Source organism: Lupinus angustifolius, unplaced genomic scaffold, assembly GCF_001865875.1.
Source record: "Lupinus angustifolius cultivar Tanjil unplaced genomic scaffold, LupAngTanjil_v1.0 Scaffold_74_5, whole genome shotgun sequence".
Lineage (NCBI taxonomy): Eukaryota > Viridiplantae > Streptophyta > Magnoliopsida > Fabales > Fabaceae > Lupinus > Lupinus angustifolius.
In genome coordinates, this window is record NW_017723541.1 from 39011 (window position 1) to 66805 (window position 27795).

Genomic DNA, 27795 nt, shown 5'->3' on the forward strand with positions numbered 1-27795 from the left:
CAAATGTAAAATAAACCATCATGTCTAATATCAATAGTGTATTAATTTGTAATATATCTTTGTCCTTTTTATTTTACAAGAAAATATGGTATAATAAAACAAATTTAATATTCTTATTAGAGGGTGCTCAATTCCTCATGATAACTAACATAATAAACAAGAACAAACATAAGAAGGTATGTTTTCAAATCTCTTATAATCATTATGTTTGTTCTAGCATTTCTTTATAAAAACTAAAAATGAAAAATAATAAAATAATGAAAGTTGCAGTAAAAGAATTTATTAGTTTTTTATGCAATTCTAAAAGAGTAGGATTAAATAAAAAAAATAAAGCATAATGGAATTGGGTCCCACACATTCTAAAGCACATCTTTTCTGTCCTATAACTTTTATAACTAATAATACATGTAGGGATACAATTTATATTATGTGTTATGAAGCCTTTTGCCATTTTCTTTTCTCTATTTGGAGACTTCACTTGACTCCACTTCCCTCTCTGTTACTCCTACTACTGTGCTCCTGGTTCACCAAACCACCTCTTCTCTCTCTCTCTTCCATTTTCTCTCTCTTCCATTTTCTCTCTCTAACTCTTCTTCATTCTTCTTCCTCTCTCCAGATCCATTCATTCATTCACATTCTCTGAACTCAATCGCGTTCTTTCATCTCTCTACTCGCTCTACCACAGCATAAAACCCTAGATCTGCAATGCTTCATCTTCGACATCGCCGAGATTCCGCTCCGGCCACTACTAGGTGGCACAACAAGGTAACGTTTCATTACGTTAACGGTTATATTTAGAAACGACACCGTTTTTGAGTTTGTTGTTGTTGTATTTGCAGTTTGATGAGAACTTGGAGCAGTGGCCGCACTTGAATGAACTGGTTCATTGTTACACCACTGATTGGGTTAAGGATGATAATAAGTATGGACATTATGAGAGCGTTGGAACGCCGTCGTTTCGTAGCCAGATATATGAGGGACCTGACACTGATATTGAGACTGGTATTCTGCTAATTTCATTTTTTTAGTTATTTTCAAATGTGATGTGTTATAGTGTTTGAATAATGTGACTATTGTAGAAAATGGGAGGAATTCTTATATACTTTGAGTATTTGTTTGGATAAGATAATGTATGTGGCTAATTATTTTTAGAGAGTGTTTCTATTTCTTTAGCATAAGAGGCTTCGTTTGGATTTGATAAGGCAGTTTGAAATTACTAAGAATTTTGATAGTGTGAAATGAGGAATTTAAACAAAATTATGGAATTTGGATAGTGAGAAGGTTGCTTGCATGTCCGGTATTCCAACTTATCTCCAGCTCCTACTCCAATCACCGTCATAGCATCCTCAATTTGTGGTACTTTTTGTTACGGATATGCGGTATTGACATGTAGTTTGTCACCTTTTACCATACAATAACAAGACTTTTCTTTACATTGTGAAGTATCATGAATTGGTATGCGGCACGTGGTACATGAGAATTGGCATGCGGTTTATAGTGTTACTGAGAGAATTATGTAACTACCTTCCTTTTTTGTGTATTTTTTGTGGCCCATCCAAAACTTGTTTGGTTATCATGAAAATTGTCAAGAAAGATACATATTATAAATCATGATTATTCTTTTCCCCAAAGACACTTTTACTCATTTTATTCAATAGCATGACTTACCCACCTTCATCTTTACTATCTACTGCTGATGTTTCCCCTGTTCCACGAAGTTCCACACACATTCTAGCTAAAGGATGAAGAAGAACATTTAGAATGTGATCCATAGAAAATGTAGAGGTATGAAAGCATCCTGGGCTGAGCAATGATGGTTTCTCACTGATTCGGGGGTGTAACACATCTAGGGTCAGGTTAATGATGGGGCGTTTTGCTGAGATGTTACAGAAGAGTGAATATCACATTTAATAACCAAATGAAGATTTTTTAAATGCTGTTTCAAGATAGTGAATTTAAAATTTTATGATTTTTAATATTACTTTATCCATACACACCTGAGTTATACTCTCGCTAACTTCAATGACTTTCCCTGCGATGCAACTGTGTCCGTATACAACTTAACAACTATACATGCAGTGCCATGTGTCACATTTTAGTGGAGTATTATATATTCTTAGATTGTGCAAGAGTTTGTCCTAGAAATGATACTAATTGCATATGGGTGGGCTTGCGTTTTGTTTTACTTCAATGATGTGTGCAGAAATGCGGCTTGCTAGTGCAAGGAGAGTGAAGGGTGAAGATGTTAGTGAGGATGACATCCCTAGTACTTCAGGAAGGCAGTTTATGGAAGCTGCAGCAGATGGTGATTTGGATGTTCCTAAGGTTTAGTTGATGTTTTTTTAGTTCTTTCCAAGGGGAATGTTGTAGCACCATTTTTTCGTTGGATGTGACACACATCATGCATTTATTATTTTATATTTGATCAAATTTTAAACTTTTATCATGAAATCAACATTAATAGAATGCTTGGCAATTCACATCTGGCACTGTACTAATCAGAGTATATAATAGCAATTCTTTCTATGATATGATTTTATGCCAGTTAAGAGTTTATAGTTTATTTTGTTTTTCAAAACAACATCCATACTTAACTGAACATGTATTTTGTCCCCTTTATACTTAATACACAGCAGCATGTTGGTCTATCTCCCCTTCCTGCTTATGAACCAGCATTTGATTGGGAAAATGAGAGATCACTGATATTTGGACAAAGGATACTTGAAACTCCTATACCACAGTATGGCAGTCCTGATGTTGTTTCCAAGTAGAATAATTTTATCAGTCTTTTCCTGGCTCCTTTTTGTTTTGCCCAACTGATTTTTTCTCTGTCCTTCCTTTTCTGTTGGGCATCTCAGTGGAATGAAGATCTCTGTAAAAGTTCAATCTTTACAGTTTCAAGCAGGTTTAGCTGGTTAGTTTTGTGCTGTTTCCTAATTGCTTTCTCTCATTGTGATCCTACCTTTCTAGTTTTTAAGGTTTATGCTTGAAAGTGGATTCACGTTTCTGATTTAGAACTCTGTTTTTGCAGAGCCTTTCTACGGTACAATTTGCTTATACAATAGGGAAAGAAGAGAAAAATTATCAGAAGACTTTTACTTTCATGTCTTACCGTCTGAAATGCAGGATGTAAGCTATACATGATCAATTTTAACATGTTTTCTGGGATACCTTTTCCCTAATGCAAGAAATCAACGGGTTTGAAGTTACAATGACTATTCCCTTTACAATTTGCAGGCCAAAATTACAAATGATTGTCGTGCAGTTTTTTATTTAGATGCTCCATCTGCTTCAGTTTGTTTCTTAATCAAGTTGGAGAAGCATGCTACTGAAGAAGGAGGGATTACTGCTTCTGTTTATTCTCGCAAAGATCCAGTATGTGTTGATATATTTCTTACTTTGTTGTATTTGTTTACTTTGAGTCACTCCTCCTTTTTTACACATGTGTATAGAATGTAGGACCAATTTTGGACCATAAAGAAGGTGTGTCATCTATTTATTAACTATTAATTTAAAAATATATATTTCATGGAGTTAAAAATGACAACACTCTAACACAGTGGTTGAAAAGATGTTAGTTTATTTATGTGTAAGTGCTCTAGCTTTTCTGTTCTTTGGTTTGGTTGGAAAAGAACAGTTGGATATTCTATGACCCTTTTCAACAGCAAACTTTATTTGGGATAGGGTTATGCTTTTGGCATCCCTTTGATGCTCTGCCCTTGGGCTTTTTAGTGGTGTTTCTCTGGGCATGTTGTCATGCTTTGTTACATGACTTTGTCATATAGGTTTTAGTTGTTTCTTTTGGTTTTGTCTGTGAGGATGCTTTCTCCTCTCTCTTTGTACTTTTATCTTATCTTCTAACAATATTTTTATTATCCAAACTAGAAAAGATCAAGTGCAGTCTGAACTTAAATTGACTTCAAGAAATAAGTATGTTCTTTGAACTTTGGCTTGCTGACCATGAATGCCTAATTATTTTAGATTTTTAATTTGCAACATGATATGGTAGTTATGCCTGATATGATATATCATCTAAAATTTCTTAAGGTTCTAACATCCAATTAACATTGACAGGCGCACTTGACTGAGAGAGAGAAGCAAAAATTGCAGGTGTGGTCTCAAATCATGCCTTACAAAGAGTCCTTCGCATGGGCCATTGTATCACTATTTGATACCAGTATTGGTGCAGCTTCGGTGGGGCCTGCTTCCCCAAGTAGCCCTCTTGCTACCAGTGTATCTGGTTCAAGTTCCCATGAAGGTGTTTTTGAGATTAGTGGAAAAATATCTTTAGATGGAAGGCTGGGTTCTTCAAATGGAAATTCTGTTGTAGTTGAAGTTTCAAATTTAAATACAGTCAAAGAAAGCTACACCGAAGAATCACTTCAGGTATGGCCAATTCATCATATTTAATTCAGTGGAGAGGTTTCAGCCTTTCTAAGTGATTAAATTGAAGGCACAGAAATTGTGGCTACAAGTTAGTTGCTATTTATGATTTTATAATTCTCGAAAATGCTATTAATGAGTTTGATGATTTATTTAAGGCAACTATGTGGCAATCATTCAATATTCATGAACTATTATTGATCATTTATTTTGCATTGGTATGGGTTTTTTAATCTGTTCCTCCACATAACTCGATGTTAAATTGTAATTGAATCTTTCTTTATGATCATTTGTTTATTTTAATAAATTCTATATGAATGTCAGTTTTTAGTTTCATATTTATTGTGCTTAAAAATTTACAAATAATCTGCTGCGCTTGTTCTACTATTAAGTCGAACACTGTGCTGTGCCGGAAGAAGTTGTTATACTATTAAGTCTAAGTTCTTGCTAAGTGTGCATTTATGTTTTCTTGAGAAGACACTATGCCTGCTCTATGATTTAAAAATTGGTGTTTTGCTTTAACTTGTTCTCTTTGGATGGTATTTTTAAAATGTCAAGGATCCCAAGCGTAAAGTGCATAAACCCGTCAGAGGTGTGTTGAGACTGGAAATTGAGAAGCACCAGATTTCTCAAGCTGAATTGGAAAACATGTCTGAAAGTGGTAGTATAACCAATGATTCTGTTGACCCAGGGGATCGCTTTGCAGATTCATCATCTGGAAAGTATCCTAGTAATGTTTCTAATGATCCTCAAGCTAGTGTTTCTAAGTGGAACCTCTATGACGGGAAAGAGGTTTCGTTGAATGGCGCAAATCAACATGTAAATCCAGATTTTAATGCTGATGATGTAAGTATGATCAATGATGTCTCATGACTTGGTTGACTGCCTATATTTACCTGTTGGAGTTAGTTTATTCTGGAGTTGGACTTACTGTTTTAAGGGAAAGGGATTTAAAATGACAATTTTTGCCTTGAAGTGCATTTGTATAGCTGAGTTTTTGATTGATAGGTTTTTTAGGGTCTTTGCAAGGAAGATAATCATAATTGTGGATGTTTGAGTTTTATAAGTGGGTTGTTTCTAATTAATGGTGGGAGAAAATGGAATTTCAGTACAATCCCTAATCATTTTAAGGAGGGCCTTTTTTTTTTCTAGAGCTAGTGATTTTTAGTTGCCACTTGCCTTGCTAGTCACTTTTTGAGGGATCTCTGAATCTTCTAGTCTATTTTGTGTTTGGTCAAGAAAATAAATGTCATTGTACTGGATGTTATGTTGATGAAGATATTTCATTTTATACTGTGTTTTTCAAGCTGGTTTCATTTCTGTATTCCATGTCTCTGCTAATATGCTCTATATTATTGACATATAGTTCCATGCTTTTGACTTCCGCACTACAACGAGAAATGAGCCCTTTTTGCAACTTTTTCACTGCCTGTATGTGTATCCATTGACTGTAAGTTTGAGTCGGAAGAGGAATTTGTTTATACGGGTTGAACTCAGGGAGGATGATGGTGATGTTCGTAGACAGCCATTGGAGGTAATGATCTGCATTTTTGCATGTCATGGTGCTATACTCACCTTTATCTTACATGTTTCTTGGGTGTGATTAATCTGCCCAGGCAATGTATCCTAGAGATACAGGTCCAGATGCATCATTTGAAAAGTGGGACCATACCCAAATTGCTGTTGGGGCCAGGGCTGCTTGCTATCATGATGAAATTAAACTTTCCCTTCCTGCTATGTGGACGCCAATGCACCACCTTCTTTTTACCTTCTTTCATGTTGATCTGCAAACAAAATTGGAAGCTCCAAAGCCAGTAAGTTTGTTTATTTGTTTCACTTGATTTCTCATTTTTAAACCTTTTCTTAATGACTGATTGTATGGGGCTGCTTATTGGTTTTATTGAATTGATTATCTTGTCAATTTTTGCAGGTGGTTATTGGATACGCAGCACTTCCTTTATCGTCACATGCTCAGTATGTTCCCTTGATTTGATCTTTCTCTCTTTGGTTAGACATGAATGTTTATTCTGTTAATTAATTACAGATCCTGCTTGACTGCTGTTGCTTAGACAAACCAAAATTGACCGCTTATGATAAATTTAATGACTGTATTAGTGATGCCAGGCAATCTGCTGCTGAAAGCCAGGGGGCCTGGATATAAATTTTTTGTTGATGAATTTAAAGATTTACTTGTTTTGATGCTCCAGTAGCATATTGGCTATGCTTCTGTTTTGTTATTTTTATGCATAACACAATAACTAGTGTATTCAAAGTTCAAACTGGCAAAATGAAAAGCAGAGAGGAGGAAAACATAGAGATAAAGTTGTGAAGTCTCTGGCATATGTCCATGAATAATGGGAAGTGGAACATATGTTTAGTATTCAGCAGAAGTTTGGAGTGCAAGACAGTGATTAAGAAGTTCTAACCCAAAAAATCCAGGAAAATGTTGCAAAAAAAGTAAAAACAGTCAAATTTATTGCCATGGAAATCTATGATTGCACCACTCATGATTATGCCTGCCACGTGGGTTTGATTTCTCTCTGGATGATAATTGTTGCTTTGTCCTTGATGTGATTCTTTATTTGAGTTTATTTTGCCCCAGTCTTCCTTTTATACTGTAATAGCTTTTGCTGTGTTCAAAACTTATACTCTTTACTTCATAGTCCATATGTTGGGGCTTATATTTTTGTGATTCTATACAGGCTCCGATCAGAAGTAACTCTTCCAATTATGAAAGAGTTGGTTCCTCATTATCTCCAGGATGCAGGACGGGTATGCATAACTATCACATGTTATTGTCTTCCATTTCTTTGTGGTTAATGTTAATTTAAGGGGATGTTTGGATATAGCAGAGGGAGGGGAAGGGGATGTTTACTTAATAACCTGTGTTGTTTGAGAGACTTATAAAATCATGTTTAGAAAATCACTGCTCAAACCCAGATGGATGGACCATCCGTTAGTGTAAATAGCCAGACAGATGGACCACCTGTCTGGGTATGAGCACTGATTTTCGGTGATGATAGAACTGTCCACATTTTAATGGTCATTATCAGTATGTTGTTTCATGTATTAGAAAGTGACCAAATAGTTATCTAATTCCTTTTATTATGGTTACCGATCTTGTGAGTTTTATTACGTTGTCTGATACTGCATTGTACTTCTCTTGAGTTTATGTTGGTATGGATTGGTTTCTGTTGTTGTATGTTGTACTCGGGCCATTTTATATTTTTTACTTGTTCTTTGATAGGAGAGACTGGATTATCTGGAAGATGGTAAAAGTGTCTTCAAACTGCGATTACGGCTATGTTCTTCTTTATATCCTATCAATGAGCGCATTAGAGATTTCTTTCTAGAATATGATCGACACACACTTCGAACAAGTCCACCATGGGGTTCTGAGCTCTTGGAGGTATCACTATCGTCCAGCTTTAGTTTTAGAATGATTTTGGGTCTTGTCTCATGTTTATCTTAATTTTATCTTCTGGACTTCTGTAAGGATATCTTTCATTTTTTGACTTGGTTTCCAAGGTTGTCAAGACCACAATCTAGATTGTGGAATCACATGATTCTATGTAACAAACCCATTCCCACTGGATTCTGTGAGACTGAGTAAGTTTACGGTTTACCACAAAACTGGTGAAATTGTACCGGCTCATCCACCTCACGTGAATGCCTTTGTTATATTTTTAACAAAAGTCTTTCTATGGGAGAATTATTACCATATATGATAGAAGTTTTTTTGAAAGTATAACCGAAGTATTATATGTATTTGATAAACACTGGATTAGGAAATCTAGAAATAATATTTTACTTGGGATGTTTTTTCAATTATTATAAGCTATATTTTGTTCATATTTTACAGTTATTTGAGGTTCACTTATTTTGGAATGCAGGCTATTAATAGTTTAAAGAATGTTGATTCCACCGCTTTACTTCAGTTTCTTCACCCAGTTCTTAATATGCTGCTTCATCTTATTGGAAATGGTGGAGAAACACTTCAGGTTTGCACATAAGTTAGTCCTTTTTTCAGTCACTTTGGAAAGTGCCATGCTGCTGCCATTTTATTTTCCCTTTAAATTATGTTTTGTTGGTTTTATCCTCTCTAATTTTTCATTTGGGTTTGCTTCTTTCACTTTATACTTACTGTTTTGTATTGTTTTTAGGTTGCTGCTTTCCGGGCTATGGTTAATATTGTGACCAGGTAAAACTATTACCTATATTTGATGAGTATAATTTGCTTGAAATTGTACTTGATATGCACATAAAATAAAGCTTCCACACAAGTTTTTTTTTTAGTTTTAAGAGTAGTTCAATTCACTACCCTCCCCAGACCCTACTAGATGGTATCCTTGTGCACGCGCTGGGCCGCCCTTTTTAGTAGTTCACATTCTTTCCTAAAGTAATTTCTTCTCTTAGTGATTACATGTATTGTTGACACCTGTTCTTGACTTCAAATACATTGTCCTGTTTAGCCTCCAAAAAATAATAATAAACCTCACTATAAGGAACTCAAAATGGGAAGATGTGAGGCCATCAGGAAGTTTGTATTGTCTATGTTATCCTATGTAGTTACATGGTATTTGTGTCATTCATCCAATTGAGGAATAGCGGAATGTATGGCGCTTTCCTTCATCAGAAAATTGGGTTATTGACAAAATCCTCCCTTTATTATTCCTTCTTAGGCAGTAAAGGATTTACCACCATCTCTACATTGTCTGAAGAAATTGAGTTTTTTGGTGCATCAAAAAGTGTTCAGAGTTGACAATAACTAGGAAGGAGGCTAGATGGCGTAAAAACACTTTTCCACTTTCCCATGCTTAACCAAAAGAATTAACCACAATCCACAACCCTCTAACGTGATATCATAGGTCTTAGCATCAATGTAGCCAACCTTGTAACACCTGTCCTTGGTAGAAGATGGAAGAATAAGAAGCTTCCCATAAACTGTAACCTGCCCAGTGTAGTTTTGGATTGATTGAAGCTTTCTGCAGCAAGGAGCACACTGCGAAGAGTGTTCAGAGAAGAGCAAAGCAGGCAAGAAAGAAATAAGATAGGTTGGGAATTGTAAACCAAGACTAGGAGGAACTAGAGAGGCACCTGAGAAGCAACCACATAAGTTTGGTAGCAACCAGGGCTGCCACACTTTCACGGCATGTGCGGCACACGAATGGAGCTGCAGAACAACCACGATGGCACTCGTGGCGTTTCCTGCCTTGCCGCTTTGTAGGCTGGCCGGTGGACCCTTTGATCTAGGTATGCCAGCTGCCAGATATAACTCCAGTGGATGGATTCTGGATGGTCAAAAGTGAGGGGCACTTCTTTGACTAACTTTCAGTGAGAAGGGAATTTGGGACTTCTTCTGATTTAAATGTAAAACCCCCCGCCCTTCTAACGATTTTGTTAACGTTTTTAGTATTTAAGGCATCATTTTGCATATGAAATATTTTTTACTGTATAATAGTTTTATAATTCATTTTAAAAACCAGTTATTATTTTATGTTTGAATATTTATGTATTTTGTTGCTAGATGAACATTATCGGTTTTATAAATGTTGTTCCTTGTATCTGTATTGCCTGTATTGTTCTTTTATATGCAAAATTATGTGTAAGATTAACTTGTAGGGTGCAGCAGGAGTCGGTTGATGATGCTGAAAGAAATCATTTTCTAGTTAACTATGTTGATTGTGCTTTTGATGACTTTGGTGGCCGACAACCACCAGTATATCCAGGATTGTCCACTGTTTGGGGAAGCTTGGCCCGAAGTAAGGTATTGAAATGTTCATTTGTCATCTGCCTATTCCTCTACCCTATTTGCATTGTAATGATCTCAACCATCATTAATACGCTTCATTTTTCATTATGTATTAGAAATCAATGCTTTGTCAATGAACATGATTTATGATAGAACATTGTAGCGTCGTTTGGTCCATGTAGTTGACCCCACCTAGTGGGATAAAGACTTGGTTGTTGTTGTTGTTTTAGAAATCAGCTACTTGCATATGTGTACGCGTATATGCAAATATGTGTACGCATTTATTAGTGGCGTTCAAGTTTCCAGATAAGGTTTTTAAGTAAGCACTTACTATGGTTGGGTTGGAGGGGAAAGCGTTGTGTCTTATTAGAGAAGTAGATTAGTTTACCGTAAAATAGTTAAGTGTAGATAGAAGTAGTTAGAAGTGTCAACTACTGACAGCTGTACACTTGTACTTTACATGTACACTTGTACTACTCTACCTCTAGAAATTGGCTAATCTCAATTTGGTCTATTCTCTTTACTAGGATTTCTAGTGCTCTCTCCTCCTGACATGCACTAATCACCTAAGATGCGATTTTACTATCTTTTCTACTATAGGAGTTACCCAAATTTTCAACTTAATGCATTCATTCCTAATCCCATCTTGTCTAGTGTGTCTACTTATCCAATGCAACATTTTCATCTCTGCCACATTGAGTTTATTTTCTTCTTTACATTTCGCTGCCCAACATTCTGTCTCATTAATATTGTGAGTCTTATAATTGTGTAAACTTTCCCCTTAAAGCTTGAGTGACACATTTCTATCACATAAGACACCTGGAACACTCTGTTATTTCATCCAACCTGCTTCAACCTTGTGATTTACATGTTCCTCAATTCCTAAACACAACTTTGAAAAATTATAATAGTTATTGCATAGAGGAAATATCTTTTCAGTATTTGGAATCATCTGTCAATAACTAATTTCTTATGTATCGCTTGCACTTTTTAAGGAATTGGAAAAATTAAAATGTTATCTGAATTGCTTAGCCTGAGATAGCCCTCCATATTTTTCTTCTTATGGGAGAGGATTATTTTTTGGCTTTCTTTTGACGCATTCTTGTTTGATATGCAGAGAGATAGACATTCCTTGTTACATGGCTCGTTCTCTTGGCTCCTAGTGTTAGTTTTTTAGGAGGGTCGACTTAGATTGAGCTCATTAACGTTTTCTCGAGTTTATTGGCTGGTTTCCTTTTATTTTTATCCCTTTGTAGTTTTTTGGTGGAGGATAATCTTTTTCTTTCTTGTAACCAATGAAGCATCGATACCGATACGAGTATCGGATACAATATGTATCCAATACGTCGATACACATTTTTTTGAAAATGTAGGATACGATACGTTTGGGGTACACATAAATTATGTACATAAAATCCTTAAAATATAATAAACATATAATTATTGTTATGAATTTCGAAATAAAGAATATATTTTGTAGACATCAGTAAATACAAAAGGAAATCATATTGTCATAAGATGATCAATCCCGTTTAATCGATAATCTACATTATGCATATGCAATTCTTATTCTACTTAATTGATTCTGTTATGCCTTTCTCTCCTTTAAAATGCTATTATGTGGTATTTTGGGTGTCTATGAGGTATTGGGAAAACATTTTAAGAGTATCTGGAAAGTATCAAATTTATAAATTATTTATTTTTCAAAAATATAATTTGGATACACTATGAGTACATATTGATGAAGTATCGGTGTCAGATATGTGTCGGACACGAATACGTGAAGGTTATTGAAGTGTTGGTGCTTCATAGCTTGTAACTCATCTTCCTTCTTAGTGAATTTCTTTTCTATAAATTTTCTTCTGCAACTTTACTACTTCTGCGATGATATAATTCTTAGTTACTGTTCTATTAATGATGTGCTACCTAATTTTGTCTTTCTAGTTGTACTTATCTTTGGATGGATCTCATACCAGTTCATTAGCATGATTTTTCAAATGCCTGGTTCATTTCCCATTCAGTTTAGTAAGAGTAGAATGAGTTTATTTTGCAGGCTAAGGGGTATCGTGTTGGGCCAGTGTATGATGATGTTTTGGCAATGGCATGGTTTTTTCTGGAGCTTATTGTTAAATCAATGGCATTAGAGAAGACTCGCATCTTTTATCTTAGTCTTCCGACAGGTAACTTTAAAACCTTTTGAACAATTTATGGTCCATTATAAAATTTTCATTTTTCTAACTCCCTGAATAAGTCTTTTAGTTGTTAACCCATTATGAAGCATTTTGATATGAATAGAACCAGGGAGACAAGCTTGAGCTTACAGACCAATCTATTCAGTTTTGCTTTAACAATGGTTTAGCATTGTAATAAGCCAGCTGTTTGAAATTTAAAAGCAGGTAGCCCTGACCAACCTGTTTGGCCCATGAATTGCTTGGGTTAGGGCAGTGTTGGCCAGCTGGCTAGGCGCCTAGGATGTTTAATGATTTTTTAATAAATGATATCTAGTAACTTGTATGCTGCATGTTTGGTCTAGACATACATGCATATATAATATTATGTGATATCTACTTAAATATTTATGCTGAAGATAGCTATCTTATATTTAATTGAAAAGTTAGTAACTTTTATGCTTCTTTTTCTGCTGTATATGTCCATATAAGTTTTCCTTGGCCCCTTTGTGAACTTTGGCAAGTTTTGTGCTCCAGTGGATTACATGTATTTTCCCCACCATTTGTTGTGGACCCTTGGTCAAATACTCTTATGTATTGCTTTCTGCCAAAATGAATACATGCTTTACAGTGGAAAAGAACATGTGATTCATTTGAGGTTTTTTTTTTTCTAAATTAATTTTTTTCTGTTCTTTAAATTCGAGTTAGTGACATCAACAGTTATTAGTACTCTTTGAATTGGATTGGATTTGTTCTCAATCTTTCATTTTTTGGGTTCAAAAGGTGAAGATATCCCACCAATGCAATTGAAGGATGGTGTATTCAGATGCATAATGCAGTTGTATGATTGCCTGCTAACTGAGGTGCATGAGCGCTGTAAGAAGGGTTTAAGCTTGGCAAAGCGTTTGAATAGTAGTTTGGCCTTCTTTTGTTATGATCTTCTATCCATTATTGAGCCACGTCAAGTTTTTGAGTTGGTATGTTGTTTATGCTGTTGTTTCTGTGTTTGTATATATTTGAATGTTCTTTTTCTTGAGCTTTTAAGCTGGGCTTCTGCATATTAATTATAAAATGATACTCCGGCTTCTGGATTTTTTTGGTACCCATTGCCTTGGAAACTGGAAATTAAGGTAAATTATATGTAATCCATTAAGTTTTATGAGTTATTGATAGTGCTCCTTCTGACTTTTTGTGTCTGTCATTTGTTCTGTGCTACTGGGTGATACATGATAGAGATGAGATGCTTGTGAAGTAGATGGTGAAGTATTTAAAATTATTTTCCCAGTATAACATGAAAATTGTAAATTACCTTATTGCTGTGCACAAGTTTGTCTTCACTGGGCAGTTTCAAAATATTAAACATATAAAGAAGGGAAGAACATATTCTTCACTCTTTAAGTAAATAGGAGATGCTGATAGTCTATTGCTGTTACTGTGTGAACATATACTCATTATTTAAAACGGTTAAAGACAAAAAGGTGTATGCCTGCTTCAAATACGCCTGGTTCAACATTGTAACGTCTCTTTGGAACCTGCCTATGCATTTCAACGAATCTGGTTCCTCTCTGTTTGCATGTCTTTCAATAATTTTATTTCATCTAGGCAGGATTAGACTTAGAGAAAGTTTGCTTTTTTCGCTTTTCACTTGAATTTTTCCATGCTTTGATTTGTGGTTTCATGTAAAGTTTATTGTTATTGCAGGTATCATTATATCTTGATAAGTTCTCTGGGGTATGTCAAGCAGTTCTTCATGAGTGCAAACTTACCTATTTACAAATCATATGTGACCATGATCTTTTTGTGGAAATGCCTGGGAGAGACCCTTCAGATAGGTACTTTATTGGTATAGTGCTTATTGTATTGTTATAGTATGTTATTCTTGCCAAAAATGTTAACTTGCAGAGTAGCATAAATTATGCCCTGAGGTTTTTAGCTTAGTTTTTGAACTATGTTTTGTGTTCAGACTTCCGTATCTTATTTTCAGATGTTAACTATATTGGTGATTAGATGATGTTTTCTTTTGATGCATGAAATCATGCTAGATTTTATTGGATTACAAGGTGTTTAAATGAAACTTATTGGAACTTAGGGTATAATACCTCACTTAATATATCTAATGAACTGGTGAATGTGAACCAGGGGAAATTCTGAAATTGTATATTCAAATCAATGACACTCATTTTATTGTTTATTCTCTTGTTTTAGGAACTACCTTTCATCTGTATTAATACAAGAACTCTTTCTTTCTTGGGATCATGAAGAATTGTCTCTACGCGCAAAGGTGAGTTTAGTTAGAATGGGTATATTCTTTTGCCTGATGAAAGAATATCTATGTATTTGTTGGTTGTTTACCATTCTTCTTATTGGCGTGAGAGACTGATCTCTTTGATTCATAACATTTTCGTATATATTATCATCCATGTGTGCGTCTGTAGGCAGCAAGAATCCTGGTAGTGCTCTTGTGCAAGCATGAATTTGATGTGAGATACCAGAAACCTGAAGATAAGCTGTATATTGCTCAGCTATATTTTCCACTTATTGGACAGGTAGCAGTTACCATTTTTTATATTAATTTGCTTACATTTTTTTATGTTAATAGAAACCTTACATGTGGATTTTTGCGTTTCCCTAGTCAATTAACCAATTTATCTATTGCCTTTGTTTCTTAAGTTTACCAGGATATGATTAGCCACTACATTTTGTGGTAGTGACTAATTTATTCCTGCATGGTATTGGATAGGTCCAAAGTCCAAATTTTTTGTTTTAGTAACATTTAATTCATATTGTTGTTATGCATGGATTAATTTTTGCCCCAAAATAGTAATCAGTTGGTGAGGAGACTAACTCATGAGTTTCAAATATGATGCCCTATTTTGTGTTGTCTGGTGTCTACTAAGAAGTGTATTCTACCTTTTCAAAAGTAAAAGTGTATTTTCTTTGGTATCAAATACTCAAACTTTCTGATGTAAATTCTGAAATTCTGTGCCACACTTGGCTTTAGGAATTTTTTTTGCCAACTTATACTTTAAACTTAGTCAACCAGAATATGTAAGGAAGTATTTTTACTAATGCTTAATCTTTAAATTGCTTAAGTGAATTTAATGGGCATCATAAAATGTTATACTTGCTATCAATCCCTTTCTTTTATTTTAATTATTGTTGAAACAAATAACCCAAATTGAAATGAAGTATTTTTGGGAAAGGAATCTTGATTACAGATTTTTCCTTGATGCATCTCTCATATGGTAACAGTATGGATTTGGGTGTATTTGGATTAGGGATGTGCAGGGTTGAAGCAAAACCTTGACAAGCTTTTAGGCCAGAATGGCTTCTAGATTGTGGAGAGGATTAGTTAGCTAGTTTGAATGGGATTTAAATAAGAGTAGGAACATTCTTATTTGTTATAAATAAGGTGTCCATGACAAATGATGTTATTCTGAGTATATATAAATATAATCATGTTATCCTTTTTTTTCAAGTTTTATTATTCGGCTTTCAATATCTGGTGTTTTATTGGTATTTTCAGATATTAGATGAAATGCCTGTTTTTTACAACCTGAGTTCTGTTGAGAAGCGTGAAGTTTCAATTGTAATCTTGCAAATAGTGCGAAACCTTGATGACGCATCGCTTGTCAAGGCATGGCAGCAAAGCATTGCCCGGACTAGACTGTTTTTCAAGCTCATGGAGGAATGCTTACTTCTATTTGAGGTTACACTTTATTATGTACTAATTTGTCATTCAATGGATTATGCAATTGATAGGCTTTAGTTTGTGAATTTTGATGCTTCCAGTCATTTAGTATATTAACTTGGGGTCTTGGGCTACTAAGCTTTCTTTAGGTTGTAATCATTTTTTTGTCAATTATCATAATTGTTCTGTTAAATTGTTTTACAGCACAAGAAACCTGCTGATGGTATGCTACTAGGCTCCAGTTCTCGCAATCCTGTTGGGGAGGCACCTGCTTCCCCCAAGTACTCTGATAGACTTTCTCCTGCAATCAACAACTATCTGTCTGAAGCCTCAAGGCAGGAAGTCAGGGTGAGCCAACTGCTTCTTAGCATCAACTAGTATAATATTCTAGTATATTTTCCTGCATCTTAAGACTTGATTTTTGTGTGACAGCCTCAGGGAACACCTGATAATGGATATTTATGGCAGAGAGTAAATTCCCAGTTAAGCTCCCCTAGCCAGCCATATTCCTTGAGAGAAGCTTTAGCTCAAGCACAGTCTTCTAGAATTGGAGCATCTGCACAAGCACTTCGAGAATCCTTACACCCAATTTTGAGGCAGAAACTGGTACTATTTTTCTTTCATTAAAGTAAGTGTATAAATTTTGTCGCAATGTCTTCATCCGTAAAAGCACATAGGTATGGTGTATTCTTGTAATTTTTAAATTCATGTCTGCGGGTTTCAATTGTTAGTCTGTTTTATGGACTAGGGATTCCCATGCTGTTATGCACAGTTCCCAAATTGATCTTAAGTTGTAATGGCACCTCGAACTTGGATACATATACTCTTCATTTGGAATTTCTGCTCATTGGGATATATATTGTATAAATTCGGTAGCTTACACGATTCTCTCCACTTGTCTTTGGGGCATGTGCCTATATATTGCAGGAACTTTGGGAGGAAAATTTGAGTGCTTCTGTCAGTCTTCAGGTTTTGGAGGTAACCGAGAAATTCTCCGTGATGGTAGCATCCCATAGCATTGCTACTGACTATGTAAAACTTGACTGCATGACTGCTGTGTTCATGAGCTTTCTATCCAGAAATCAGCCACTGAGTTTTTGGAAAGCTTTTTTCCCTGTATTTAACAGTGTGTTTGATTTACATGGTGCAACTCTGATGGCAAGGGAAAATGACCGTTTTTTAAAGCAAGTCACTTTCCATCTCCTTCGGCTTGCTGTTTTCCGAAATGAAAACATCAGGAAAAGGGCAGTTGTTGGGCTTCAAATACTTGTGAGGGTATGTTGCGCCTAGGATGTTTAATGATTTTTTAATAAATGATATCTAGTAACTTGTATGCTGCATGTTTGGTCTAGACATACATGCATATATAATATTATGTGATATCTACTTAAATATTTATGCTGAAGATAGCTATCTTATATTTAATTGAAAAGTTAGTAACTTTTATGCTTCTTTTTCTGCTGTATATGTCCATATAAGTTTTCCTTGGCCCCTTTGTGAACTTTGGCAAGTTTTGTGCTCCAGTGGATTACATGTATTTTCCCCACCATTTGTTGTGGACCCTTGGTCAAATACTCTTATGTATTGCTTTCTGCCAAAATGAATACATGCTTTACAGTGGAAAAGAACATGTGATTCATTTGAGGTTTTTTTTTTTCTAAATTAATTTTTTTCTGTTCTTTAAATTCGAGTTAGTGACATCAACAGTTATTAGTACTCTTTGAATTGGATTGGATTTGTTCTCAATCTTTCATTTTTTGGGTTCAAAAGGTGAAGATATCCCACCAATGCAATTGAAGGATGGTGTATTCAGATGCATAATGCAGTTGTATGATTGCCTGCTAACTGAGGTGCATGAGCGCTGTAAGAAGGGTTTAAGCTTGGCAAAGCGTTTGAATAGTAGTTTGGCCTTCTTTTGTTATGATCTTCTATCCATTATTGAGCCACGTCAAGTTTTTGAGTTGGTATGTTGTTTATGCTGTTGTTTCTGTGTTTGTATATATTTGAATGTTCTTTTTCTTGAGCTTTTAAGCTGGGCTTCTGCATATTAATTATAAAATGATACTCCGGCTTCTGGATTTTTTTGGTACCCATTGCCTTGGAAACTGGAAATTAAGGTAAATTATATGTAATCCATTAAGTTTTATGAGTTATTGATAGTGCTCCTTCTGACTTTTTGTGTCTGTCATTTGTTCTGTGCTACTGGGTGATACATGATAGAGATGAGATGCTTGTGAAGTAGATGGTGAAGTATTTAAAATTATTTTCCCAGTATAACATGAAAATTGTAAATTACCTTATTGCTGTGCACAAGTTTGTCTTCACTGGGCAGTTTCAAAATATTAAACATATAAAGAAGGGAAGAACATATTCTTCACTCTTTAAGTAAATAGGAGATGCTGATAGTCTATTGCTGTTACTGTGTGAACATATACTCATTATTTAAAACGGTTAAAGACAAAAAGGTGTATGCCTGCTTCAAATACGCCTGGTTCAACATTGTAACGTCTCTTTGGAACCTGCCTATGCATTTCAACGAATCTGGTTCCTCTCTGTTTGCATGTCTTTCAATAATTTTATTTCATCTAGGCAGGATTAGACTTAGAGAAAGTTTGCTTTTTTCGCTTTTCACTTGAATTTTTCCATGCTTTGATTTGTGGTTTCATGTAAAGTTTATTGTTATTGCAGGTATCATTATATCTTGATAAGTTCTCTGGGGTATGTCAAGCAGTTCTTCATGAGTGCAAACTTACCTATTTACAAATCATATGTGACCATGATCTTTTTGTGGAAATGCCTGGGAGAGACCCTTCAGATAGGTACTTTATTGGTATAGTGCTTATTGTATTGTTATAGTATGTTATTCTTGCCAAAAATGTTAACTTGCAGAGTAGCATAAATTATGCCCTGAGGTTTTTAGCTTAGTTTTTGAACTATGTTTTGTGTTCAGACTTCCGTATCTTATTTTCAGATGTTAACTATATTGGTGATTAGATGATGTTTTCTTTTGATGCATGAAATCATGCTAGATTTTATTGGATTACAAGGTGTTTAAATGAAACTTATTGGAACTTAGGGTATAATACCTCACTTAATATATCTAATGAACTGGTGAATGTGAACCAGGGGAAATTCTGAAATTGTATATTCAAATCAATGACACTCATTTTATTGTTTATTCTCTTGTTTTAGGAACTACCTTTCATCTGTATTAATACAAGAACTCTTTCTTTCTTGGGATCATGAAGAATTGTCTCTACGCGCAAAGGTGAGTTTAGTTAGAATGGGTATATTCTTTTGCCTGATGAAAGAATATCTATGTATTTGTTGGTTGTTTACCATTCTTCTTATTGGCGTGAGAGACTGATCTCTTTGATTCATAACATTTTCGTATATATTATCATCCATGTGTGCGTCTGTAGGCAGCAAGAATCCTGGTAGTGCTCTTGTGCAAGCATGAATTTGATGTGAGATACCAGAAACCTGAAGATAAGCTGTATATTGCTCAGCTATATTTTCCACTTATTGGACAGGTAGCAGTTACCATTTTTTATATTAATTTGCTTACATTTTTTTATGTTAATAGAAACCTTACATGTGGATTTTTGCGTTTCCCTAGTCAATTAACCAATTTATCTATTGCCTTTGTTTCTTAAGTTTACCAGGATATGATTAGCCACTACATTTTGTGGTAGTGACTAATTTATTCCTGCATGGTATTGGATAGGTCCAAAGTCCAAATTTTTTGTTTTAGTAACATTTAATTCATATTGTTGTTATGCATGGATTAATTTTTGCCCCAAAATAGTAATCAGTTGGTGAGGAGACTAACTCATGAGTTTCAAATATGATGCCCTATTTTGTGTTGTCTGGTGTCTACTAAGAAGTGTATTCTACCTTTTCAAAAGTAAAAGTGTATTTTCTTTGGTATCAAATACTCAAACTTTCTGATGTAAATTCTGAAATTCTGTGCCACACTTGGCTTTAGGAATTTTTTTTGCCAACTTATACTTTAAACTTAGTCAACCAGAATATGTAAGGAAGTATTTTTACTAATGCTTAATCTTTAAATTGCTTAAGTGAATTTAATGGGCATCATAAAATGTTATACTTGCTATCAATCCCTTTCTTTTATTTTAATTATTGTTGAAACAAATAACCCAAATTGAAATGAAGTATTTTTGGGAAAGGAATCTTGATTACAGATTTTTCCTTGATGCATCTCTCATATGGTAACAGTATGGATTTGGGTGTATTTGGATTAGGGATGTGCAGGGTTGAAGCAAAACCTTGACAAGCTTTTAGGCCAGAATGGCTTCTAGATTGTGGAGAGGATTAGTTAGCTAGTTTGAATGGGATTTAAATAAGAGTAGGAACATTCTTATTTGTTATAAATAAGGTGTCCATGACAAATGATGTTATTCTGAGTATATATAAATATAATCATGTTATCCTTTTTTTTCAAGTTTTATTATTCGGCTTTCAATATCTGGTGTTTTATTGGTATTTTCAGATATTAGATGAAATGCCTGTTTTTTACAACCTGAGTTCTGTTGAGAAGCGTGAAGTTTCAATTGTAATCTTGCAAATAGTGCGAAACCTTGATGACGCATCGCTTGTCAAGGCATGGCAGCAAAGCATTGCCCGGACTAGACTGTTTTTCAAGCTCATGGAGGAATGCTTACTTCTATTTGAGGTTACACTTTATTATGTACTAATTTGTCATTCAATGGATTATGCAATTGATAGGCTTTAGTTTGTGAATTTTGATGCTTCCAGTCATTTAGTATATTAACTTGGGGTCTTGGGCTACTAAGCTTTCTTTAGGTTGTAATCATTTTTTTGTCAATTATCATAATTGTTCTGTTAAATTGTTTTACAGCACAAGAAACCTGCTGATGGTATGCTACTAGGCTCCAGTTCTCGCAATCCTGTTGGGGAGGCACCTGCTTCCCCCAAGTACTCTGATAGACTTTCTCCTGCAATCAACAACTATCTGTCTGAAGCCTCAAGGCAGGAAGTCAGGGTGAGCCAACTGCTTCTTAGCATCAACTAGTATAATATTCTAGTATATTTTCCTGCATCTTAAGACTTGATTTTTGTGTGACAGCCTCAGGGAACACCTGATAATGGATATTTATGGCAGAGAGTAAATTCCCAGTTAAGCTCCCCTAGCCAGCCATATTCCTTGAGAGAAGCTTTAGCTCAAGCACAGTCTTCTAGAATTGGAGCATCTGCACAAGCACTTCGAGAATCCTTACACCCAATTTTGAGGCAGAAACTGGTACTATTTTTCTTTCATTAAAGTAAGTGTATAAATTTTGTCGCAATGTCTTCATCCGTAAAAGCACATAGGTATGGTGTATTCTTGTAATTTTTAAATTCATGTCTGCGGGTTTCAATTGTTAGTCTGTTTTATGGACTAGGGATTCCCATGCTGTTATGCACAGTTCCCAAATTGATCTTAAGTTGTAATGGCACCTCGAACTTGGATACATATACTCTTCATTTGGAATTTCTGCTCATTGGGATATATATTGTATAAATTCGGTAGCTTACACGATTCTCTCCACTTGTCTTTGGGGCATGTGCCTATATATTGCAGGAACTTTGGGAGGAAAATTTGAGTGCTTCTGTCAGTCTTCAGGTTTTGGAGGTAACCGAGAAATTCTCCGTGATGGTAGCATCCCATAGCATTGCTACTGACTATGTAAAACTTGACTGCATGACTGCTGTGTTCATGAGCTTTCTATCCAGAAATCAGCCACTGAGTTTTTGGAAAGCTTTTTTCCCTGTATTTAACAGTGTGTTTGATTTACATGGTGCAACTCTGATGGCAAGGGAAAATGACCGTTTTTTAAAGCAAGTCACTTTCCATCTCCTTCGGCTTGCTGTTTTCCGAAATGAAAACATCAGGAAAAGGGCAGTTGTTGGGCTTCAAATACTTGTGAGGGTATGTTCCACCTATTGAAGTTTTAAATATTACTCTGTTTGGTTTCATGTAGCTGACCCCACCTAGTGGGACCAAGGCTTGGTTGTTCTTGACTCTGTTTGGTTTCCTATCATATGGATCTAATTCTTGTTTTTGGTTTGTCCAATTCTTGCAGAGTTCATTTCATTACTTTGTGCAAACAGCAAGGTTGAGGGCCATGTTGATTATCACGTTATCAGAGCTAATGTCTGACGTGCAAGTGACTCAGATGAGATCTGATGGAAGCCTGGAAGAGAGTGGTGAAGCACGGAGATTTAGAAGGTCCTTGGATGAAATGAAGGATGAGACTAAGAGTGCTTCTCTGTTGAAGGAGTGTCAATTATCTGAGAGTGCCCTTGTGACTGTACCAGACAAAATCACAGAGAATATGTGGTCTTGGTCAGAGGTCAAATATCTCTCAGACAGTCTGCTTTTAGCCCTTGATGCTAGCTTGGAGCATGCCCTATTGGTAACTTTTGATTATTAATGCACCATTTTAGCCTTTTATTGCAGTGACATCAATTATACAATCATTGCAATTCACTCTGATGTTACTTATTTGGAGTATGCTAATATGTTACATCTGGTGGGGCTATTCACTATTTTAAATACCAAGTCCTCTCTCTCTAATACGCACAGTAAATCATATACATACGTGTGTGTGTGAGAATTATGATCTATTGACATCGGGTGTCTAAGTTTATATTTACACCAAATCTCAACTCTTTTACTTTCACCCAAAGATCCATTTTTTTCATTAAAAAATCACACCATTTTCATTTTCCACGAATTTCTTCTCCATGCAGGCTTCCCTGACGTGAGTCTATTTTTTTCAATCCCCTGTTAACCAGTAATATTTTAACAATTTATTCTTGATTTCAATATATGTTTTAGTGTCTGTGATTTCTATCTTTTAGGAATAATAATCTCAATTTCCACATCTCAAAATAATGATACAGAGGTGAAATGGAGTATTTTTTTGGTACATATAAAATTATTGCGCTTACCTAGTGGAAGGGTCTATATTTCTAGAGATGTCCTATTAAATGAATTTAAGTTTCCCTTCACTCCTTCTCAGTCTGATCCTTTTAGTTCTGTCACCTCTACTGTTCCTTGTATTCTTAATGTCATTTCTCCACTAATAATACCCACTCTCAATCTTCATCCTACCCGACTACTGCTGAACCTGCCATTTCCTCTCCTTCAGTTCATTCCATGCTTCATCCTCAACCTGCATCCACCTCTCCACCTCTCTTTCCTCTTAATCATTCATCAATTCTCCAGTTGTTCAGCCTACTGCAGCTGTTTCTAGTAGAATTGTAGAAATCCTATGCAAAATAAGTCTAAGGCTATTCATCTTAGACATCCTCCACCTAGTGTCAATCTGGCTCATCTTGAACCTACTAGTGCTAACTTAGCTCTCACAATTCCTCACTTGAAGGATGCAATGCAGCAGGAGTTTGATGCATTACTCAGGATTCAGACATGGGCACTAGTACCACTACCTTCTAAAGAGATGCTATTGGATGTAAGTGGGTCTTCAGAATAAAAGAAAATCCTGATGGCTCTATAAACAAATATATGGCCAGGTTAGTAGCCAAGCGTTTTCACTAGAAGCCTGGTCTTGATTATGATGAAACATTCTCTCCAGTTGTTAAGGCAGTCACAATTAGTGTGGCTCTTACTCTAGCAGTTACTTACAAGCGGGATATTCAGCAATTAGCGCAATCCTTACTTATTAACATTAAATGTTAACTCTATTTTCTCTCCTAGCACCCGCTCTCCTCCTTTTACGTGGACTGGTGGTAACACCGAGACATCCATATATTTGAGTTGAAATGATAGGGATCAGATATGGAAGGAGAAGAAGGAATACTTAAAAATAGTAAATTGTATTATTGGTATTGTGAATGTTGATGTGATTATAATGTGATGCAAAAGACATAATGCCTATACTAATATTATACTCCTAATTAAATAAGGAAACAGATCACAAAAGATAAAATAAAGTAATCTCAATCTTAAGAGATCTTCTAAGATATTCCAAACAAATCTAAAAGATGTAATCATCATAATATGAGATATTCTCTCTATATCTAATTTTTTTTATAGGCAAATGTTAGTATGTTATATTTGTTGTGGGTGAGACTTGAACCATCAACGTCCTTCACTCCATTCCTTAAACTCTTCACCCTAACCACTAGACCACCTTATAACCCTTCACCCTATATCTAATTATCATCTTGATATTCTCTTTAATATAATTTAAGATATTGTAAGATGCCTTCATATATTCTAATAATTTTAAATCACAAATCTACTCTTCAAGCTTGTGAATGCTTTATACATGTGGAAGCTCTAATCTCACTCACTGTATGCTTAACTGTCCTTGGCTTGGTCCCTGATCATTACTACATATTTAATGGCTTCAGTTTAAAAAATAACTACAATCTCTTTCTTTCAGTCCCCCGTGATGACTATGGATAGATATGCTGCTGCTGAAAGCTTTTATAAACTGGCAATGGCATTTGCCCCAGTCCCTGATCTTCACATAATGTGGTTGCTTCATCTATGTGATGCACATCAGGAAATGCAATCATGGGCAGAATCTGCTCAGTGTGCTGTTGCTGTTGCTGGTGTTGTAATGCAGGTAAAGATAAGATTTATTTGGGCATACCTGGTGCAACCTAAGAGTTTTCTTTGATGTGTAAATTATTGAGATAAGCATATCTAAGGCTCAAATGAATTTTTAATTCCAATGGGCTCTATAAATATCAAGTTTTCTTTTACTCAGAATTTAGATCAGTGTATTTATAATTATCAAATCATGGCTGCTTCTTGATATTTTTTTATAAGCTGTAACCAGACCAATCACACTTTGTATTAAGACAGATACAGGGTTATGGTTACATGTAAAGACAAACTAAGTAGTTAAGTAATTATCCACATCACCTTTGCTGCTCTGGGTCTTCAGTTCCCTACTATCATTTCTGTCTCTTTTGATATGCACCTTTGTGATCATTTGATATCCAAAAAAATTTCTCTACTTGTTAGATGTTTAAAGGTTTTTGGATTAGAAAGGAAAATTAAATGCTTTGCCATTTTGATCTGGTTTTTATGCATTTGGCTGGAATGTAATTCCTGACTTCATAGCAAAAACTTTCATCTCCACCTATTATGAGAGTCTTGCTTTCAACACTTTGTGGATTTCTGCTTGTGGGTTTATAAAATTTTACTGAATGCAAAGGGATTGGGTTGCTCTTTTTGAGATGATGTAGTTTTCTCTATACCTCTGGTTTCTTTGTACCTTACTACCTTTATTTCTGTGGAGGCATACCATTTTCCTTTGTACCTCCCTGGCTTAAGTTATTACTTCACCAGTTACCTGCTTTGGTAGAGATTATTAATTGTTCTATTCTTTCGTTTAGCAGAATTGCTTATTCTCCTCATTCTATGTATTTTTTTCTCTCCAATAACAACAACTAAGTCTTAATCCCACTAGTTGAGGTTGGCTACATCGATCAAACGATGTCATAATGCTCTGTCATGAATCTTAATTTTTTCTCTTCATCTTCATAATTTTTTTAATAAAAATAAATATTAATAAATTGCTTAACAATGTCAAGTCTGAATATCAAGAGACCCAAAGGGTTGTTGGCCTTGGTCGTTGGATGTTTAAATACTTGTTAATTTTTACTACCAGTCGTTCTTTCTATTTGGAGCCTCATTCTCTCTTTTTCTTCTTCTTCTTCACTTTATGGCTGTGGGGACGCGGAGATCTTTAAGCTTCCTCTATTTTATGTAGCGACTCTTCCTTTTTCGTGGGCTTACTCCCTTTTTTAATATGATTCAGGCCCTTGTTGCCAGAAATGATGGTGTCTGGTGCAAAGACCATGTTGCTTCTTTACGTAAGATTTGTCCTACGGTCAGCAGTGAGATCTCTTCTGAAACATCTGCCGCAGAGGTAGAGGGATATGGTGCTTCAAAACTGACAGTTGATTCTGCGGTGAAATACCTGCAGCTTGCTAATAAGCTCTTCTCACAAGCTGAGCTTTTTCATTTCTGTGCAAGCATTCTGGAACTCGTAATTCCAGTTTACAAAAGCAGGAGAGCTTATGGACAGCTGGCTAAATGTCACACATTACTTACCAATATCTATGAGTCAATACTTGAACAGGAGTCTAGTCCAATCCCTTTCACTGATGCAACATACTACAGGGTTGGATTCTATGGTGATAGATTTGGGAAGCTTGACAAAAAGGAATATGTATATCGCGAGCCTCGTGATGTACGTCTAGGTGACATAATGGAAAAACTCAGCCACATATATGAGTCCAGAATGGATGGTGATCACACTTTGCATATTATTCCAGATTCTAGACAAGTGAAGGCAGAGGAGTTACAGCCTGGTGTCTGCTACCTTCAGATTACTGCCGTCGATCCTGTCATGGAAGATGAGGATTTAGGAAGCAGAAGAGAAAGAATGTTCTCTATTTCTAATGGAAGTGTGCGTGCTCGTGTATTTGATCGTTTCTTGTTTGATACCCCATTTACAAAAAATGGCAAGACTCAAGGTGGATTGGAAGACCAGTGGAAGAGACGCACTGTTCTTCAGACTGAGGGTTCATTTCCAGCTTTAGTAAATAGGCTATTGGTAATCAAATCCGAGTCCCTTGAGTTCTCTCCTGTAGAGAATGCAATTGGAATGATTGAAACAAGAACAGCTGCATTAAGAAATGAACTTGAAGAGCCTCGGAGTTCTGAGGGGGATCAACCTCCACGACTCCAGAGTCTACAACGAATCCTCCAAGGCAGTGTTGCAGTACAAGTATGTTATAGTATTGGTTCTTATTACCTAATCATATGCTCTATACTTCTTTTTGCTCCTTGTTGTTCTTTTCATTTTAATTTGGTTATAAGAAAGTTCAGTCTGTATGCCTGATAGAAAAATGCTGGTAGCAACACACATTTCATTCAACAGTTTTTATCATTGAGTTTATTTCTTGTGGACCCTCTAAATCACACATGGTCAACTCTATTTACTGGGTCCTGCATGAAATCCAACCAATAATAGTGAGTTCAAGAATGTGTTGCTAGCATTCTTTTCTCTGATAAAGTGGACAGTTTAGATGGTTGCTAATTTTGTTGCAGCCCAGATATAAACGTTGCATGCTTTACTTTTGATTTCTCATCTCACAATGCACTGTTTTTTACGCAGGTAAACAGTGGAGTTTTGAGTGTCTGCACAGCGTTTTTGTCCGGGGAGCCTGCAACAAGGTTAAGATCACAGGAACTGCAGCAACTTATAGCTGCCCTTCTTGAGTTCATGGCTGTTTGTAAGCGTGCTATCCGTCTACATTTCAGATTGATCGGTGAGGAAGATCAGGATTTCCATACACAACTTGTAAATGGTTTCCAGTCTCTGACAGCGGAATTATCGCATTACATTCCTGCCATTCTGTCAGAGCTATGACACTGGCCTAACTATCTGTGTGTAATATTGCTTCCATGTGTTCATATGCAATGTAATTCCCTCCTTTTAAATTTTTTTCACTTGCAATGTTGCAAATCCTACTTATTTGGAAAAGGCTTTTGTTGTATGCAATGTTGCAAAGATTTGTATCTGTATCATGGTTAGTATATTTAGATTCTATGAACCAAGCAAATACAGGAAAACATGAATCACCTTGATTGTGTATCTTGTCTTAAATATCTCCCCTTATTTATTGTTTCACAGTAGAGTTTTTCACATGATCAAATGCATCGTACGTAAAAAAATCTTACACGGTGACAATTAAAATGCTTGAAAGAGCTACCTTTACTGTCAGTG

General features: G+C 35.5%; 1 protein-coding gene across 1 annotated transcript; it reads left to right on the forward strand.

The window, feature by feature from the left end:
* Nucleotides 1-477: 477 nt before the first annotated feature.
* Nucleotides 478-27664, forward strand: LOC109339360 (guanine nucleotide exchange factor SPIKE 1-like). Its single transcript, XM_019576781.1, has 30 exons — nt 478-765; nt 840-1002; nt 2204-2325; nt 2637-2740; nt 2859-2914; nt 3032-3129; nt 3238-3375; nt 4075-4386; nt 4942-5229; nt 5750-5917; nt 6000-6197; nt 6314-6357; nt 7086-7155; nt 7631-7792; nt 8277-8384; nt 8547-8584; nt 10006-10150; nt 12189-12315; nt 13087-13280; nt 14005-14135; nt 14509-14584; nt 14739-14849; nt 15830-16012; nt 16199-16342; nt 16427-16600; nt 16922-17269; nt 22102-22434; nt 24430-24615; nt 25819-26793; nt 27184-27664. The coding sequence occupies exons 1-30, from the start codon at nt 706-708 to the stop codon at nt 27436-27438; spliced, it is 5511 nt and encodes a 1836-aa protein (XP_019432326.1). The 5' UTR covers nt 478-705; the 3' UTR covers nt 27439-27664.
* Nucleotides 27665-27795: the final 131 nt, after the last annotated feature.